We start from the raw sequence: 17,146 nt of genomic DNA, 5'->3' as shown, positions 1-17,146 counted from the left end.
ATATATTAATGAGGAATTCCATGCAGTTTTGTAGAGGATTAAGTGGCTGCTTTTTCAAAGGGTGTTGTGATTGGCTGACTCTGAGGGACTTCCTGCTCATCATCACGTGTTCAGTCCTGCTCCGCCCTAACAAGCTGGTGCAGTAACGTCTTTGTCCACCAGAGGGAGACATTGGTCTTCTAACGCGGACCGACAAGTCATGAGAGGAAGTAGAAAACATTCCAGCAGCTCTTTTATTCATAAAAATAACATTTAGTGCAGGGTTTCATTTGTCAAAAGTGAGAATATTCCAACAACTTCATATATGTCATCAAATAACATAATAACATATATGTCATAAAGTAACATCATAACATATATGTCAAAGTAACATAATAAAATATATGTCATAAAGTAACATAATAATATATGTCATCAAATAACATAATAAGTACATCAAGTGTTCAAACTTTCCCATCTTTTTATCTGTGTGTTATTACTCAATATTCATTTCATGTGGACACATTCTACACATTCTTTTGCAACTCAATCAATCATCTAATATCTAATATCAATAATCAATGATCTAATAGCAATAATCAATCATCTAATATATCATATCAATAATCAATGATCTAATATCTAATATCAATAATCAATAATATTGAAATATGAAATATGAAAGAACAAAGAGCAAGGACTCTGGAGGTGGGGCTGGATGGCGAGTCCCCATGGGGCCCAGCCGGTCACAGCCTGAGGAAGCAACCTGGGTCCCCTTCCAATGGGCCCACCCCTCATGGGAGGGGCCATGGAGGTGGGGTGCGGTGTGAGCTGGGGGGCAGGGCACTTGGTGGTCCCATCCTGGGCTACATAAGCTAGCTCTTGAGATGTGGAATGTCACCTGGCTGGGGAGGAAGGAGCCTGAGCTGGTGCGCCAGGTGGAGAGGTTCTGGCTGGATATAGTCAGACTCACTTCCTCGCACAGCCAGGGCTCTGGAGGCAGTTCTCTCCAGGGGGGCTGGGCTCTCTTCCACTCTGGTGTTGCACGCAGTGAGAGGCGACGAGCTGGGGTGGCAATTCTTGTTGCTCAAAGCCTCCATGATGGAGTCCAACCCAGTGGACCGGAGGGTTCAAAGCCTCCATGATGGAGTTCAACCCAGTGGACCAGAGGGTTCAAAGCCTCCATGATGGAGTTCAACCCAGTGGACCGGAGGGTTCAAAGCCTCCATGATGGAGTTCAACCCAGTGGACCAGAGGGTTCAAAGCCTCCATGATGGAGTTCAACCCAGTGGACCAGAGGGTTCAAAGCCTCCATGATGGAGTTCAACCCAGTGGACCAGAGGGTTCAAAGTCTCCATGATGGAGTTCAACCCAGTGGACCAGAGGGTTCAAAGCCTCCATGATGGAGTTCAACCCAGTGGACCAGAGGGTTCAAAGCCTCCATGATGGAGTTCAACTCAGTGGACTAGAGGGTTCAAAGCCTCCATGATGGAGTTCAACCCAGTGGACCAGAGGGTTCAAAGCCTCCATGATAGAGTTCAACCCAGTTGACCAGAGGGTTCAAAGCCTCCATGATGGAGTTCAACCCAGTGGACCAGAGGGTCCAAAGCCTCCATGATGGAGTTCAACCCAGTGGACCAGAGGGTTCAAAGCCTCCATGATGGAGTTCAACCCAGTGGACCAGAGGGTAGCTTCCCTCCGCCTTTGGGTGAGGGTACGGGTCCTGACTGTTGCTTGTGCTTACGCACCAAACAGCAGCTCAGAGTACCCACCCCTTTGGATTCCCTCGAGGGAGCACTGGAGAGTGAAGTGTGAAGTGAATTATATTTATATAGCGCTTTTCCCTTGTGACTCAAAGCACTTTACATAGTGAAAGCCAATATCTAAGTTACATTTAAAGCAGTGTGGGTGGCACTGGGAGCAGGTGGGTCAAGTGTCTTGCCCAAGGACACAACGGCAGTGACTAGGACGGCAGAAGCGGGGATCGAACCTGGAACCCTCAAGTTGCTGGCACGGCCACTCTACCAACTGAGCTATACCGCCCCACAGAGAGTGCGCCCCCCGGTGACTCCCTTGTCCTACTGGGGGACTTCAACGCTCATGTTGGCAACAACAGTGAGACCTGGAGAGGCGTGATTGGGATCGGATCTGAACCCGAGTGGTGTTTAGTTATTGGACTTTAGTGCTGGTCCTAGATTGTCCATAACAAACAGCATGTTCAAACATAAGGGTGTCCATATGTGCACTTGGCACCAGGACACAGTTCCATGATCCACTTTGTAGTTGTGTCATCGGATTTGCGGCCTCATGTTTTGGACACTCGGGTGAAGAGAGGGGCGGAGCCTTTCACCGATCACCACCTGGTGGTGAGTTGGCTGCGATGGTGGGGGAGGATGCCGGACACACCTGGCAGGCCCAAACGCATTGTGAGGGTCTGCTGGGAACGTCCTGTCAGAGAGAGTTTCAATTCCCACCTCCGGAAGACCTTTGAACATGTCACGAGGGAGGTGCTGGACATTGAGTCCGAGTGGACCATGTTCCACACCTCTATTTACCAGAGTGGTGCTGGACATTGAGTCCTAGTGGACCATGTTCCACACCTCTATTGACCAGGGAGGTGCTGGACATTGAGTCCTAGTGGACCATGTTCCACACCTTCATTGTCCAGGCGGCCGATTGGAGCTGTGGCCGCAAGGTTGTTGGTGCCTGTCGTGGCAGTAATCCTAAAACCGTGAAGGATGCCGTCAAGCTGAAGAAAGAGTCTTATCGGGTTCCTTAGGCTCATAGGACTCCGGAGGCAGCAGACAGGTACCAACAGGCCAAGCGGTGTGCAGCTTCAGCGCTCGCAGAGGTAAAAACTTAGACATGGGAGGAGTTTGGTGAAGCCATGGAAAACGATTCTGGATAGACCACCATCTTCCGCCTTAGGAAGGGGAAGCAGTGCACTGTCAACACGGTGTATGGTGAGGATGGTGTGCTGCTGACCTCCACCGCGGGTGTTGTGGATGGATGGAGGGAATACTTCAAAGACCTCCTCAATCCCACCAACACGTCTTCCTATGAGGAAGCAGCGCCTGGGGAATCTGTGGTGGGCTCTCCTATTTCTGGGGCTGAGGTGAAAAACTCCTTGGTGGCAAATTGGATTGAAGTGACTGGGATGAGAATCAGCACCTCCAAGTCCGAGTCCATGGTTCTCGCCCGGAAAAGGGTGGAGTGCCATCTCCGGGTTGGGGAGGAGACCCTGCCCCAAGTGGAGGAGTTCAAGTACCTAGGAGTCTTGTTCACGAGTGAGGGAAGAGTGGATGGTGAGATGGAAAGGCGGATCGGTGCGGCGTCTTCAGTAATGCGGACGCTGTATCAATCCATCGCGAGCCGGAAGGCAAAGCTCTCAATTTAGCAGTCGATCTACGTTCCCATCCTCACCTATGGTCATGAGCTTTGGGTTATGACCGAAAGGACAAGATCACGGGTACAGGCGGCCCAAATGAGTTTCCTCCGCCGGGTGGTGGGTCTCTCCCTTAGAGATAGGGTGAGAAGCTCTGTCAAACGGGAGGAGCTCAAAGTAAAGTCACTGCTCCTCCACATGGAGAGGAGCCAGATGAGGTGGTTCGGGCATCTGGTCAGGATGCCTCCCTAGGGAGGTGTTTAGGGCACATCTGACCAGTAGGAGACCACGAGGAAGACCCAGGACACGTTGGGTAGACTATGTCTCCCGGCTGGCCTGGGAACGCCTCGGGATCCCCTGAGAGGATCTGGACCAAGTTGCTGGGGAAAAGGAAGTCTGGGCTTGCCTGCTTAGGCTGCTGCCCCCGCGACCCCACCTCGGATAAGCGGAAGAAGATGGATGGATGGAAATATGAAATATCTAATATCTAATATGAAATACGAATAAGAAAATGTGAGTTTGTGTCAAACGTGGCAACAGAAAGTGCAGGTGTGGCATAGAGACTCCGCCTCCTCACCTCAGCGGTCCACAAAAAGGAGGTTGATGGGCGTGGCCGGGCACAGGAGGGTTCTGGTGATGGGTGTGACGACGGTCCCAGCGGGGTCGGGCCTCACCTCAAACTCTTTGATGAGCTGCGAGGGAAGAGAGCGCTTAGCTGCTCTGATGCTCGCCAGGCGGAGGCGGACTCACCGTGACTAGCAGCAGGTACATCTCCAGCTCCGCCACACGCCGGCCCAGACACGCCCGCACCCCGAAGCCGAACGGCACCGATCCAAAGGGGTGTGGCTTGGCCTTCTCCTCGCCACCCCGTAGCCATCGCTCCGGCAGGAAGGCGTGCGGGTCGGGGAACACGCTCTCGTCCATCGACACGGCGTAGTGACACAGGTGGAAGAGAGTCTGTGGCCACACATGAAAACAGTCTTTCAGGGGGCGGGGCTAAGGCTAGTCACCCAGGTGTAGTGACACAGGTGGAGGAGAGTCTGTGGCCACACATGAAAACAGTCTTTCAGGGGGCGGGGCTAAGGCTAGTCACCCAGGTGTAGTGACACAGGTGGAAGAGAGTCTGTGGCCACACATGAAAACAGTCTTTCAGGGGGCGGGGCTAAGGCTAGTCACCCAGGTGTAGTGACACAGGTGGAAGAGAGTCTGTGGCCACACATGAAAACAGTCTTTCAGGGGGAAGAGCTAAGGCTAGTCACCCAGGTGTAGTGACACAGGTGGAGGAGAGTCTGTGGCCACACATGAAAACAGTCTTTCAGGGGGCGGGGCTAAGGCTAGTCACCCAGGTGTAGTGACACAGGTGGAGGAGAGTCTGTGGTCACACATGAAAACAGTCTTTCAGGGGGCGGGGCTAAGGCTAGTCACCCAGGTGTAGTGACACAGGTGGAAGAGAGTCTGTGGCCACACATGAAAACAGTCTTTCAGGGGGCAGAGCTAAGGCTAGTCACCAAGGTGTAGTGACACAGGTGGAAGAGAGTCTGTGGCCACACATGAAAACAGTCTTTCAGGGGGCGGGGCTAAGGCTAGTCACCCAGGTGTAGTGACACAGGTGGAAGAGAGTCTGTGGCCACACATGAAAACAGTCTTTCAGGGGGCGGGGCTAAGGCTAGTCACCCAGGTGTAGTGACACAGGTGGAAGAGAGTCTGTGGCCACACATGAAAACAGTCTTTCAGGGGGCGGGGCTAAGGCTAGTCACCCAGGTAACATTCCTCTTAAAGGGAACAGACCACCCCAAGAAGTGGGCGGGTCCAAAGTTAAAGTGACAGTGAAGCCAATGAGAGCGGTTCATACTGAAGCTTGAGGGAGTTGCTATGGCAACTACAGCCTAAAAAAAACTATCTATTTGTGTTTTTTAACACATAAAACACATTTTCAGTTGAAATAATTATTTCTAAATGAATGGATTAAAACATAATTCATGCAAAGAACTGACCTCTCTGAAATAGCATAAGTTAGCATAGACAATGCTAGCAAAGTGTTATAAAAAGAATACAAGTTAGCATGGACAATGCTAGCAAGGTGTAATAAAAAGAATACAAGTTAGCATGGACAATGCTAGCAAAGTGTTATAAAAAGAATACAAGTTAGCATGGACAATGCTAGCAAGGTGTTATAAAAAGAATACAAGTTAGCATGGACAATGCTAGCAAGGTGTTATAAAAAGAATACAAGTTAGCATAGACAATGCTAGCAAAGTGTTATAAAAAGAATACAAGTTAGCATGGACAATGCTAGCAAAGTGTTATAAAAAGAATACAAGTTAGCATGGACAATGCTAGCAAAGTGTTATAAAAAGAATACAAGTTAGCATAGACAATGCTAGCAAAGTGTTATAAAAAGAATACAAGTTAGCATGGACAATGCTAGCAAGGTGTTATAAAAAGAATACAAGTTAGCATGGACAATGCTAGCAAGGTGTTATAAAAAGAATACAAGTTAGCATAGACAATGCTAGCAAAGTGTTATAAAAAGAATACAAGTTAGCATGGACAATGCTAGCAAAGTGTTATAAAAAGAATACAAGTTAGCATAGACAATGCTAGCACAGTGTTATAAAAAGAATACAAGTTAGCATGGACAATGCTAGCAAAGTGTTATAAAAAGAATACAAGTTAGCATGGACAATGCTAGCAAAGTGTTGTAAAAAGAATACAAGTTAGCATGGACAATGCTAGCAAAGTGTTGTAAAAAGAATACAAGTTGGCATGGACAATGCTAGCAAAGTGTTGTAAAAAGAATACAAGTTAGCATGGACAATGCTAGCAAAGTGTTGTAAAAAGAATACAAGTTAGCATGGACAATGCTAGCAAAGTGTTATAAAAAGAATACAAGTTAGCATGGACAATGCTAGCAAGGTGTTGTAAAAAGAATACAAGTTAGCATGGACAATGCTAGCAAAGTGTTATAAAAAGAATACAAGTTAGCATGGACAATGCTAGCAAGGTGTTGTAAAAAGAATACAAGTTAGCATGGACAATGCTAGCAAAGTGTTGTAAAAAGAATACAAGTTAGCATGGACAATGCTAGCAAAGTGTTGTAAAAAGAATACAAGTTAGCATGGACAATGCTAGCAAAGTGTTGTAAAAAGAATACAAGTTAGCATGGACAATGCTAGCAAAGTGTTATAAAAAGAATACAAGTTAGCATGGACAATGCTAGCAAAGTGTTATAAAAAGAATACAAGTTAGCATGGACAATGCTAGCAAGGTGTTATAAAAAGAATACAAGTTAGCATGGACAATGCTAGCAAAGTGTTATAAAAAGAATACAAGTTAGCATGGACAATGCTAGCAAGATGTTATAAAAAGGTTTCTCACCCCTTTAGGAAAAAGATGTCCTCCCACCACGACGTCACCGTCCACGGTAAGGCGAGCGTTCCCTGGCACCACAGGATACATCCTGGACCACAACAAGGTCGTCAGTTCCAGTGGACTTCTCTCCCAGGACCAGGTCTACACACCTCAGCGTCTCCCTCACCACCGCCTTCAGGTAGGGCATCTTGGCCACGTCCTCGCCGTCGGGCATCCTGTGGGCGGGGCAAATGCGCAGCACTTCCTGGTGCAGCCTCTCCTGGATGGCGGGTTCCCTGGCCAGGTGGTACAAAGCCCAGGAGATGGTGTTGGAGGTCTGCCAAGCACAAGAAGAAGGTGGCTGTGGCTGTGGGTGTGGCTGTGGCTGTGGGTGTGGGTGTGGGTGTGGGTGTGAGTGTGGGTGTGGGTGTGGGTGTGGGTGTGGGTGTGGGTGTGAGTGTGGCTGTGGGTGTGGCTGTGGGTGTGGCTGTGGCTGTGGGTGTGGCTGTGGGTGTGGGTGTGGCTGTGGGTGTGGCTGTGGGTGTGGCTGTGGGTGTGGGTGTGAGTGTGGCTGTGGGTGTGGCTGTGGGTGTGGCTGTGGGTGTGGCTGTGGCTGTGGGTGTGGCTGTGGGTGTGGGTGTGGCTGTGGCTGTGGGTGTGGCTGTGGCTGTGGCTGTGGGTGTGGGTGTGGCTGTGGCTGTGGGTGTGGGTGTGAGTGTGGCTGTGGGTGTGGCTGTGGGTGTGGGTGTGGCTGTGGCTGTGGGTGTGGCTGTGGCTGTGGGTGTGGGTGTGAGTGTGGCTGTGGGTGTGGGTGTGGCTGTGGCTGTGGCTGTGGGTGTGGCTGTGGGTGTGGGTGTGGGTGTGGCTGTGGCTGTGGGTGTGGCTATGTGTCGGCTCACCGTGTCCACACCCGCCAGGAGGAGCTCCGTCACGCTGCCCAGGATCTCTGACATGCTCATCTGCTGGCTGAGGAGCAGGTGAGTCAGGTACGCACCTTCCAGGTCCACATCCTCATGCTGCTGCTGCTCCAGCTCCTCCATCTTCTTCTGCACCAGAACCTCAGCTAGTGCAGAGTACATGTTAGACCAGCTAGTGCAGAGTACATGTTAGACCAGCTAGTGCAGAGTACATGTTAGACCAGCTAGTGCAGAGTACATGTTAGACAAGACAGATGACCTTTGCCCTGGTGAGAGTGTATCAGGACGTTCTGACCTCAGAGAGAAGTCAGTCAATAACCTCAGCAGGTTAATGATTGACAGCAGGTCAGACACTTACAGAGCATAGCAGTGATACAGATGTCTATATGATATAGTGATGTTGATGACACAGACACTTAGAGCATAGCAGTGATACAGATGTCTATATGATATAGTGATGTTGATGACACAGACACTTAGAGCATAGCAGTGATACAGATGTCTATATGATATAGTGATGTTGATGACACAGACACTTAGAGCATAGCAGTGATACAGATGTCCATATGATATGATGTTGATGACACATTCTGCTAACGTGCCTCCTCAGTGAGAGTCACAGGTCCTAAATAATATCAATAATAATGAGGAGGACATGAGGAGCCATGCTAAGCGCTAAGCTAGAGCTCTTGAATGTAAAGAGATGGATACAAACGTGGAGCGTAATGATACCAAGGATGGAGTCAGTGATAGGATGATGTTTACCATCACTAAGTCATAGGTGGTAGGATGATGTTTACCATCACTAAGTCATAGGTGATAGGATGATGTTTACCATCACTAAGTCATAGGTGGTAGGATGATGTTTACCATCACTAAGTCAACTTTGTCTTTGCTTTAGCAGCTGGGAAGTAAAAGTCAGGACTTGAAGGAGAAAAACCATCTGTTTGAAATCTAGTTTGTTTGTTTTCAACCTGCTTGATAAGTCATCTGATTACTAGTCTTATTGACTAATGATTACTAGTCTTATTGACTAATGATTACTAGTCTTATTGACTAATGAATACTATTCATATTGACATTGACTAATGATTACTAATCGTATTGACTAATGATTACTAGTCTTATTGACTAATGACTACTAGTCTTATTGACTAATGATTACTTGTCTTATTGACTTATGATTACTAGTCTTATTGACTAATGATTACTTGTCTTATTGACTAATGATTACTAGTCTTATTGACTGATGAATACTATTCATATTGACTAATGATTACTAATCGGGTTTACTAATGATTACTAGTCTTATTGACTAATGACTACTAGTCTTATTGACTAATGATTACTATTCTTATTGACTAATGATTACTATTCTTTTAATTTTCCTGAGGGAACTCTCGTGAAGGAATCAATAAAGTACTATCTATCTATTCTTATTGACTAATGATTACTAGTCTTATTGACTAATGATTACTAGTCTTATTGACTAATAGTTACTATTCATATTGACTAATGAATAAACACCAGGGTAAAGGTCATTTTGCACTTACCTAACCCTATATATATATATATATATATATATATATATATATATATATATATATATATATATATATATATATATATATATATATATATATATACCCTAACCCTAACCTCAACCCCAAACATAACCCCTAACCCTAACCTTATGTGGTAGTAAGAGGTAGTATGTGGTAATAAAAGGTAGTAGTATGTGGTAGTAAGAGGTAGTATGTGGTAGTAAGAGGTAGTATGTGGTAATAAGAGGTAGTAGTATGTGGTAGTAAGAGATAGTATGTAGTAGTATGTGGTTGTAAGAGGTAGTAAGAAATAGTATGTGGTAGTAAGAGGTAGTATGTAGTAGTAAGAGGTAGTATGTAGTAGTAGTAAGAGGTAGTATGTAGTAGTAGTAAGAGGTAGTATGTAGTAGTGGTAGTAAGAAGTAGTATGTAGTAGTAAGAAGTAGTATGTGGTAGTAAGAAGTAGTATGTGGTAGTAAGAGGTAGTATGTAGTAGTAAGAGGTAGTATGTAGTAGTAGTAAGAGGTAGTATGTAGTAGTAGTATGAGGTAGTATGTAGTAGTAATAAGAGGTAGTATGTAATAGTAGTAAGAGGTAGTATGTAGTAGTAAGAGGTAGTATGTAGTAGTAGTAAGAGGTAGTATGTAGTAGTAGTAAGAGGTAGTATGTAGTAGTAGTATGAGGTAGTATGTAGTAGTAATAAGAGGTAGTATGTAATAGTAGTATGTAGTAGTAGTAAGAGGTAGTATGTAGTAGTAGTAAGAGGTAGTATGTAGTAGTAGTAGTAAGAAGTAGTATGTAGTAGTAAGAAGTAGTATGTGGTAGTAAGAAGTAGTATGTGGTAGTAAGAGGTAGTATGTAGTAGTAAGAGGTAGTATGTAGTAGTAGTAAGAGGTAGTATGTAGTAGTAGTATGAGGTAGTATGTAGTAGTAATAAGAGGTAGTATGTAATAGTAGTAAGAGGTAGTATGTAGTAGTAAGAGGTAGTATGTAGTAGTAGTAAGAGGTAGTATGTAGTAGTAGTAAGAGGTAGTATGTAGTAGTAGTATGAGGTAGTATGTAGTAGTAATAAGAGGTAGTATGTAATAGTAGTAAGAGGTAGTATGTAGTAGTAGTATGAGGTAGTATGTAGTAGTAGTAAGAGGTAGTATGTAGTAGTAGTAAGAGGTAGTATGTAGTAGTAGTAAGAGGTAGTATGTATGTAGTAGTAAGAGGTAGTATGTATGTAGTAGTAAGAGGTAGTATGTAGTAGTAGTAAGAGGTAGTATGTATGTAGTAAGAGGTAGTATGTAGTAGTAGTAAGAGGTAGTATGTAGTAGTAGTAAGAGGTAGTATGTATGTAGTAGTAAGAGGTAGTATGTATGTAGTAGTAAGAGGTAGTATGTAGTAGTAGTAAGAGGTAGTATGTATGTAGTAAGAGGTAGTATGTAGTAGTAGTAAGAGGTAGTATGTAGTAGTAAGAGGTAGAATGAGGTACTCACAGACTAGAAAGAGGTGATCCCAGACGGAGACAAAGGTGTTCCAGTAGGGCAGGTAAGGCCACAGAGATGTGGGGAAGAGGACTATGATGGGAGACAAACGGAACATTTCTCCTACAGACCAGATGAACTTCTGAGTCTCTTCTGGAACTTTCTGCTCCAAACATCCCATCCTGCTCTCAAACACCACCGAGCAGATGCCTGCAGCACACATGCAGGGTGGACATTGGAAAACTAATACTAATACTAATACTAATATATATATACACAAACCCCGTTTCCATATGAGTTGGGAAATGGTGTTAGATGTAAATATAAACGGAATACAATGATTTGCAAATCCTTTTCAAGCCATATTCAGTTGAATATGCTCCAAAGACAACATATTTGATGTTCAAGCAGAATGACATCTGCTGCCCCCTGTGGCCACAAGTAGATGTGCACAGTGGCAGGCGTCCTAAAGGGGCGGAGCTAGTTGGTGGTGTAGAAAAGTTTAGTGGTAAGAGTAAATGTGATTGGACCTTCAAAGGCAAACTTGTAGAGTTCCTGGGTGACCTGGTGAACCATCACCCCGTCACCACTGGTAGTCCTCAGCCAGCGCAGGCGGACCACCAAGTCCTGGACCACCTGGTTGATCCTGCCAGAGTAGGACCCCACGTGGTGCGGCTTCAGTAGGCGCGGGTTCAGAATACTGCGAATACGATGCCACTTTATGCCCATCCTGCAAAACATACATGTACTTACTTATATCTCATGCTAGTACTCTGTCTACAACTTATGTCTAATGCTAGTACTTTGTCTATAAGTTATGTCTAATGCTAGTACTTTGTCTATAAGTTATGTCTAATGCTAGTACTTTGTCTATAAGTTACGTCTCATGGTAGTACTTTGTCTAGAAGTTACGTCTCATGGTAGTACTTTGTCTATAAGTTATGTCTAATGCTAGTACTTTGTCTATAAGTTATGTCTCATGGTAGTACTTTGTCTATAAGTTATGTCTAATGCTAGTACTTTGTCTATAAGTTATGTCTCATGGTAGTACTTTGTCTATAAGTTATGTCTAATGCTAGTACTTTGTCTATAAGTTATGTCTAATGCTAGTACTTTGTCTATAAGTTATGTCTAATGCTAGTACTTTGTCTATAAGTTACGTCTCATGGTAGTACTTTGTCTAGAAGTTACGTCTCATGGTAGTACTTTGTCTATAAGTTATGTCTAATGCTAGTACTTTGTCTATAAGTTATGTCTCATGGTAGTACTTTGTCTATAAGTTATGTCTAATGCTAGTACTTTGTCTATAAGTTATGTCTCATGGTAGTACTTTGTCTAGAAGTTATGTCTAATGCTAGTACTTTGTCTATAAGTTATGTCTAATGCTAGTACTTTGTCTATAAGTTATGTCTAATGCTAGTACTTTGTCTATAAGTTATGTCTAATGCTAGTACTTTGTCTATAAGTTATGTCTAATGCTAGTACTTTGTCTATAAGTTATGTCTAATGCTAGTACTTTGTCTAGAAGTTATGTCTCATGGTAGTACTTTGTCTATAAGTTATGTCTAATGCTAGTACTTTGTCTAGAAGTTATGTCTCATGGTAGTACTTTGTCTATAAGTTATGTCTAATGCTAGTACTTTGTCTACAACTTATGTCTAATGCTAGTACTTTGTCTATAAGTTATGTCTCATGGTAGTACTTTGTCTATAAGTTATGTCTAATGCTAGTACTTTGTCTACAACTTATGTCTAATGCTAGTACTTTGTCTATAAGTTATGTCTAATGCTAGTACTTTGTCTACAACTTAGGTCTAATGCTAGTACTTTGTCTATAAGTTATGTCTAATGCTAGTACTTTGTCTAGAAGTTATGTCTCATGGTAGTACTTTGTCTACAACTTAGGTCTAATGCTAGTACTTTGTCTAGAAGTTATGTCTCATGGTAGTACTTTGTCTATAAGTTATGTCTAATGCTAGTACTTTGTCTACAACTTATGTCTAATGCTAGTACTTTGTCTATAAGTTATGTCTCATGGTAGTACTTTGTCTATAAGTTATGTCTAATGCTAGTACTTTGTCTATAAGTTATGTCTAATGCTAGTACTTTGTCTATAAGTTATGTCTAATGGTAGTACTTTGTCTATAAGTTATATCTAATGCTAGTACTTTGTGTAGAAGTTATATCTACAAGTGTAAACATGATGTGGAATGAGGAAGTGTCCAAAGTTGGTAGCAAACATGGCGACCTTTTGACCAATCACTTGGGGTTGGATGTGCTAACTAAGTTAGTAGTTTCAGAGTGTAATTAGATGTGCTAACTAAGTTAGTAGTTTCAGAGTGTAATTAGATGTGCTAACTAAGTTAGTAGTTTCAGAGTGTAATTAGATGTGCTAACTAAGTTAGTAGTTTCAGAGTGTAACAGCTAGTTGACTCCAGTCACATTCCTCAATCACAAGTTTCAAGTCCGACAGGAAAGACTGAATTCCATCAAAGTGTGAGTCAAGAAGGAAGACCCGCCAAAAGAAAAGGGTTAGTGTTGTCCACACTGACTCTGAGAGGGGCCCGTGGGCTTGATGCCGCAGCTCCCTGTAGGCCCTCCAGTGTGGCATGTCAGTGCGGACAGGAAGTGGTCCTTCTTGTCTCAGCACCTCCTCGATCAGCTGGGCGCTGGCCACGTTCACCACCACTAGGGGGCCATAGGTGGACTTCCACAGGGCCCCGTAGATCTTCTTGTGCTCGATCTGCAAACATCAACAAACATGAAGTCTTCACACACTCAATACTTTGTCTTTACACTCAAATCAGGACTTTATTTGGCCCCTAAGTCCCACAACTTTGTTTTGCATTACAAATATTCTTCTTATTTTCATGAAGTTACCATTACTTAAAAAAAAACCTGCTTTTGTAAATGTTACATATTCCTCAAATAAACATGATTACACTATCAATCAGAGGTGTGGACTCGAGTCACATGACTTGGACTCGAGTCAGACTCGAGTCATGAATTTGATGACTTTAGACTGGACTTGACAAAATGTAAAAAGACTTGCAACTGGACTTAGACTTTAACATCAATGACTTGTGACTTCACTTGGACTTGAGCCTTTTGAATTGACATGACTTGACATGACTTGCTACTTTCCCCAAAACCCAAAGATGAAAAAGTTATTCGGGAGCGCTCCGTATTTTTCATTGTGTACTTGTCTATCAGCGTTGCGTGTGTCAGCTGGTGTGCTCTCAGTACAACAGCCAATCAAATTACATCTACTTTGTTTTCATCACACAGCATTCATCCAATCAAATTGCAGGACAACCAACGAAGAAGACATGTCCAAACCACACGCCAGTCAACAAAAAATGATACCTAAAATAATTTTGTTTGGGTATAAAAATGACGAGGTGGTCAACACAAAACGGTTTGCAGTATGCAACACATGCGGTTCGAAAATGACTGATGGAGAGGCAACAACTTCCAACTTCGTCCGGCATTTGAAGTTGCACAAAGAAGGGTAAGTTTTGAATGTAAGATAACGTTTATTGGCTAAGTAACGTGACTTTTATTTGCTGTGTAGTTAAATCAGTGAGGCTGTAAACTCACTGCTAACGTTATAACGTTATTGCAAACACGGGAATCTGTTGCAGTTCACTACCTTATTCATACTTTTTGTTCAGTGATTTTTTTTAAGCAGGGTTACGTTAGTCAATATATCACACGTAACGTTAGACGGCGGTCAGCAGCACCGCGTATTTTAGCCACCTAAAAAAAGACAAAAATAGTCAAATAAAGGTCAGTTAAAATGTATACTATATTATGAATATGTGTACCGTTTTAGCTAGCTTTCTGACATACTGTTGGTTGTTTACCTCAGTGGTCCCCAACCACCGGGCCGCGGCCCGGTACTGGTCCGTGGATCGATTGGTATCGGGCCGCACAAGAAATATTTTTTTTTTTTTTTTTTTTTTTTAAATTAAATCAACATAAAAACACAAGATACACTTACAAGTAGTGCACCAACCCAAAACAACTCTCTCCCCCCTTTTGTTCTGGGCATTGAACATGAAGACTCTTCCTTCACTGTTCCGAGTGGCCATGAGAGTCTTGGCAGTGCCTGCCTCCAGTGCTCCAGTGGAGCGAGTTTTCAGCCATGGTGGCATCATACTACGCCCCCATCGTGCACAAATGACTGACAGACTCTTGGCTAATTTGGTCTTTTGCAAATGCAATGCAGCATAGAGCCCTGACATATAAAAAGTACAACTTTTTTGTTATGTTCACGTATATGTCATGTTTTTTCAATGTTAACACTTTTGTACAAATAAGTACATTTGCACTTTATTTTTCAATGTGTTTGTTCTGTAAAGGAATGAGTTAATGTTTAAAATGACTGGTTAATAGTGCTATTATAAAGTGCAATGTCAGCACAATTTTCTTTCCTGCAATTTAAAATGCACTTGTTTTAATAAATAAATACAGCGTTTGAAAAGCATACACAATCTGTGTTAATATATTAGTCTGTGGTTAAAAGGACTTGAAAGGACTCGAAACTCAAAATGCAGGACTTAGGACTTGACTTGAGACTTTCCAGTCTTGACTTTGGACTTGACTCGGGGCTTGCCTGTCTTGACTCGGGACTTGACTCGGACTTGAGGGCAAAGACTTGAGACTTACTTGTGACTTGCAAAACAATGACTTGGTCCCACCTCTGCTATCAATACAAAATATAGTCAGAAATATTGAACTGTTTATTTCCCATTACAAAAAAAAGTTAAAGTACCACTGATAGTCTCACACACACACACACACACACACACACACACACACACACACACACACCCTGTTCACCCCCAGGGTGTATTACTTGTTTTTGTTTTACTCTGAATAGAAAATTATTATTATTTTTTTTTACTTTTTCTGAAAATAAAAGTTTTCTCCAAAAGTACAACTTGTTGATGGTAATATTAGAACATATCAAAGAATTGACAACCTAAAGTACTTTTCTTCTTAAGTACAAATAAAAACATCTGTTGTGATTTCACTTCCTGGTTCCATGTCCCGCCCTCTCTCGTCTCTGATTGGCCTGTCCCTTACTCTTCACCAATGGTGACTCGTCTTAGTTCACAAGCAACCAATCATAGACGTTGTTACACGTCAAGCGACCAATCACCATTGACGTTTAGTTTGTCACCTGCCCGTGGACTTGCTTTTTACTTCTTTTTTTTTTCTTTTCATGAAAAACCGCACTTTTGACGATGAAAAGCCATAATTGTTGTTGTTGGCAAGACTTGAACACACATTGTCGGTCGGAAAAAACGAAAAAAAATATTTTTATGTTTATATAATAGACTATAGATGTAAACATGACAGAATGATGAACTTATTGAGTGCATCACGTGTTCAACAAGGCGTCGCTATGGTGACCAGTGATGATGCATGCTGGGACGGCACAACAACAACAACAACAACAACTCACTTGCATCTGATGCGTGGTGTTGAAGTATCTCTTGCCAAAGAGCCAGTAAAGTGTGGTGAGGAAGCTGGGTCCTTGCAGCTCCTCCATGCTCTTAAGTGCACTCATCTTCACTCCTTCTCCTTCCTCCTTCATGCTCTTAAGTGCACTCATCTTTACTCCTTCTCCTTCCTCCTTCATGCTCTTCTTTACTCCTTCCTTCATGCTGCTGCAGGTGGAAGAAGAAGAAGAAGAAGAAGAAGAAGAAGAAGAGAAGACAGCTAGGTGAAGCCGCGGCCCCGTCCCGGTCATCAGCACCCGCGACAACATGCTTGGCTGCTGGACGCCGACTGCAGTGGAAATGGCGCCGCCGCCGCCGCCGCCAAATCGCAGGTCTGCGGGAGTCCGCGCGCGTGCGCACGCGCACACCCTCGGTGTGACACGAAGCAAGACGTACCCGGGGCCGTGTCACGTGACCCGGGGAACGTTCTGTAACCACTGAGAACAAACAATCATTAGGCGGTCCGAGCCGATACCGAGTCGAATCCGGGATGCGGTATCGGCAGTTGCGATACTTTGGCGAGTGGACCGAACGTGTCCGCCCACATGTACAGTGGGGCAAAAAAGTATTTAGTCAGCCACCGATTGTGCAAGTTCTCCCACTTAAAATGATGACAGAGGTCTGTAATTTTCATCATAGGTACACTTCAACTGTGAGAGACAGAATTTGAAAAAAAAATATCCAGGAATTCACATTGTAGGAATTTTAAAGAATTTATTTATAAATTATGGTGGAAAATAAGTATTTGGTCAATAACAAAAATTCAACTCAATACTTTGTTATTGCCAACAAAGGTTATATTACAGAGGTCAAACGATTACTATAAGTCTTTACCAGGTTTGCACACACAGTAGCTGGTATTTTGGCCCATTCCTCCATGCAGATCTTCTTGAGAGCAGTGATGTTTTGGGGCTGTCACCGAGCAACACGGACTTTCAACTCCCTCCACAGATTTTCTATGGGGTTGACCAATCTGGCGCCCTAGGCAAGAT

The 17,146-nt window shown here is 43.5% G+C and overlaps 1 protein-coding gene across 3 annotated transcripts; it reads right to left on the bottom strand.

Annotated features, from left to right (window-relative positions):
* Positions 1-219: 219 nt before the first annotated feature.
* cyp27a3 (cytochrome P450 family 27 subfamily A member 3) lies at positions 220-16,769 on the bottom strand. Of its 3 annotated transcripts, XR_009811374.2 has the most exons (10): positions 16,118-16,763; positions 13,197-13,387; positions 11,176-11,375; positions 10,658-10,855; positions 7,615-7,778; positions 6,886-7,052; positions 6,743-6,824; positions 4,115-4,321; positions 2,580-4,056; positions 220-2,524 (listed from the first exon to the last, which is right to left on the bottom strand). XR_009811374.2 is itself a non-coding variant. In XM_061926157.2 (9 exons), the coding sequence occupies exons 1-9, from the start codon at positions 16,421-16,423 to the stop codon at positions 3,943-3,945; spliced, it is 1,629 nt and encodes a 542-aa protein (XP_061782141.1). In that variant the 5' UTR covers positions 16,424-16,763; the 3' UTR covers positions 220-3,942. The 3 variants fall into 3 exon arrangements, 2 of the variants coding, with proteins under 2 accessions (XP_061782141.1, XP_061782142.1); XM_061926157.2 differs by having other exon boundaries at positions 220-4,056; XM_061926158.2 differs by lacking the exons at positions 220-2,524; positions 2,580-4,056; positions 4,115-4,321 and adding an exon at positions 4,330-5,068 and having other exon boundaries at positions 16,118-16,769.
* Positions 16,770-17,146: the final 377 nt, after the last annotated feature.

The sequence above is a fragment of the Nerophis lumbriciformis genome, linkage group LG31, assembly GCF_033978685.3.
Source record: "Nerophis lumbriciformis linkage group LG31, RoL_Nlum_v2.1, whole genome shotgun sequence".
In the NCBI taxonomy this organism is placed as follows: domain Eukaryota; kingdom Metazoa; phylum Chordata; class Actinopteri; order Syngnathiformes; family Syngnathidae; genus Nerophis; species Nerophis lumbriciformis.
Note: the sequence above shows the minus strand (reverse complement) of the source record. Positions and strands in the feature narration are given on the sequence as shown.

Bases quoted from the DNA above. Each gene is read 5' to 3' on its own strand.
- cyp27a3 (XM_061926157.2), bottom strand. From the start codon at position 16,423: ATGTTGTCGCGGGTGCTGATGACCGGGACGGGGCCGCGGCTTCACCTA. The intron at 10,856-11,175 runs GTCCAATCACAT...TGTGTGCTGCAG, and splicing joins CTACAAGTTTGCCTTTGAAG to GCATCTGCTCGGTGGTGTTT. The intron at 7,779-10,657 runs GTGAGTACCTCA...ACTCTGCACTAG, and splicing joins GGATCACCTCTTTCTAGTCT to CTGAGGTTCTGGTGCAGAAG.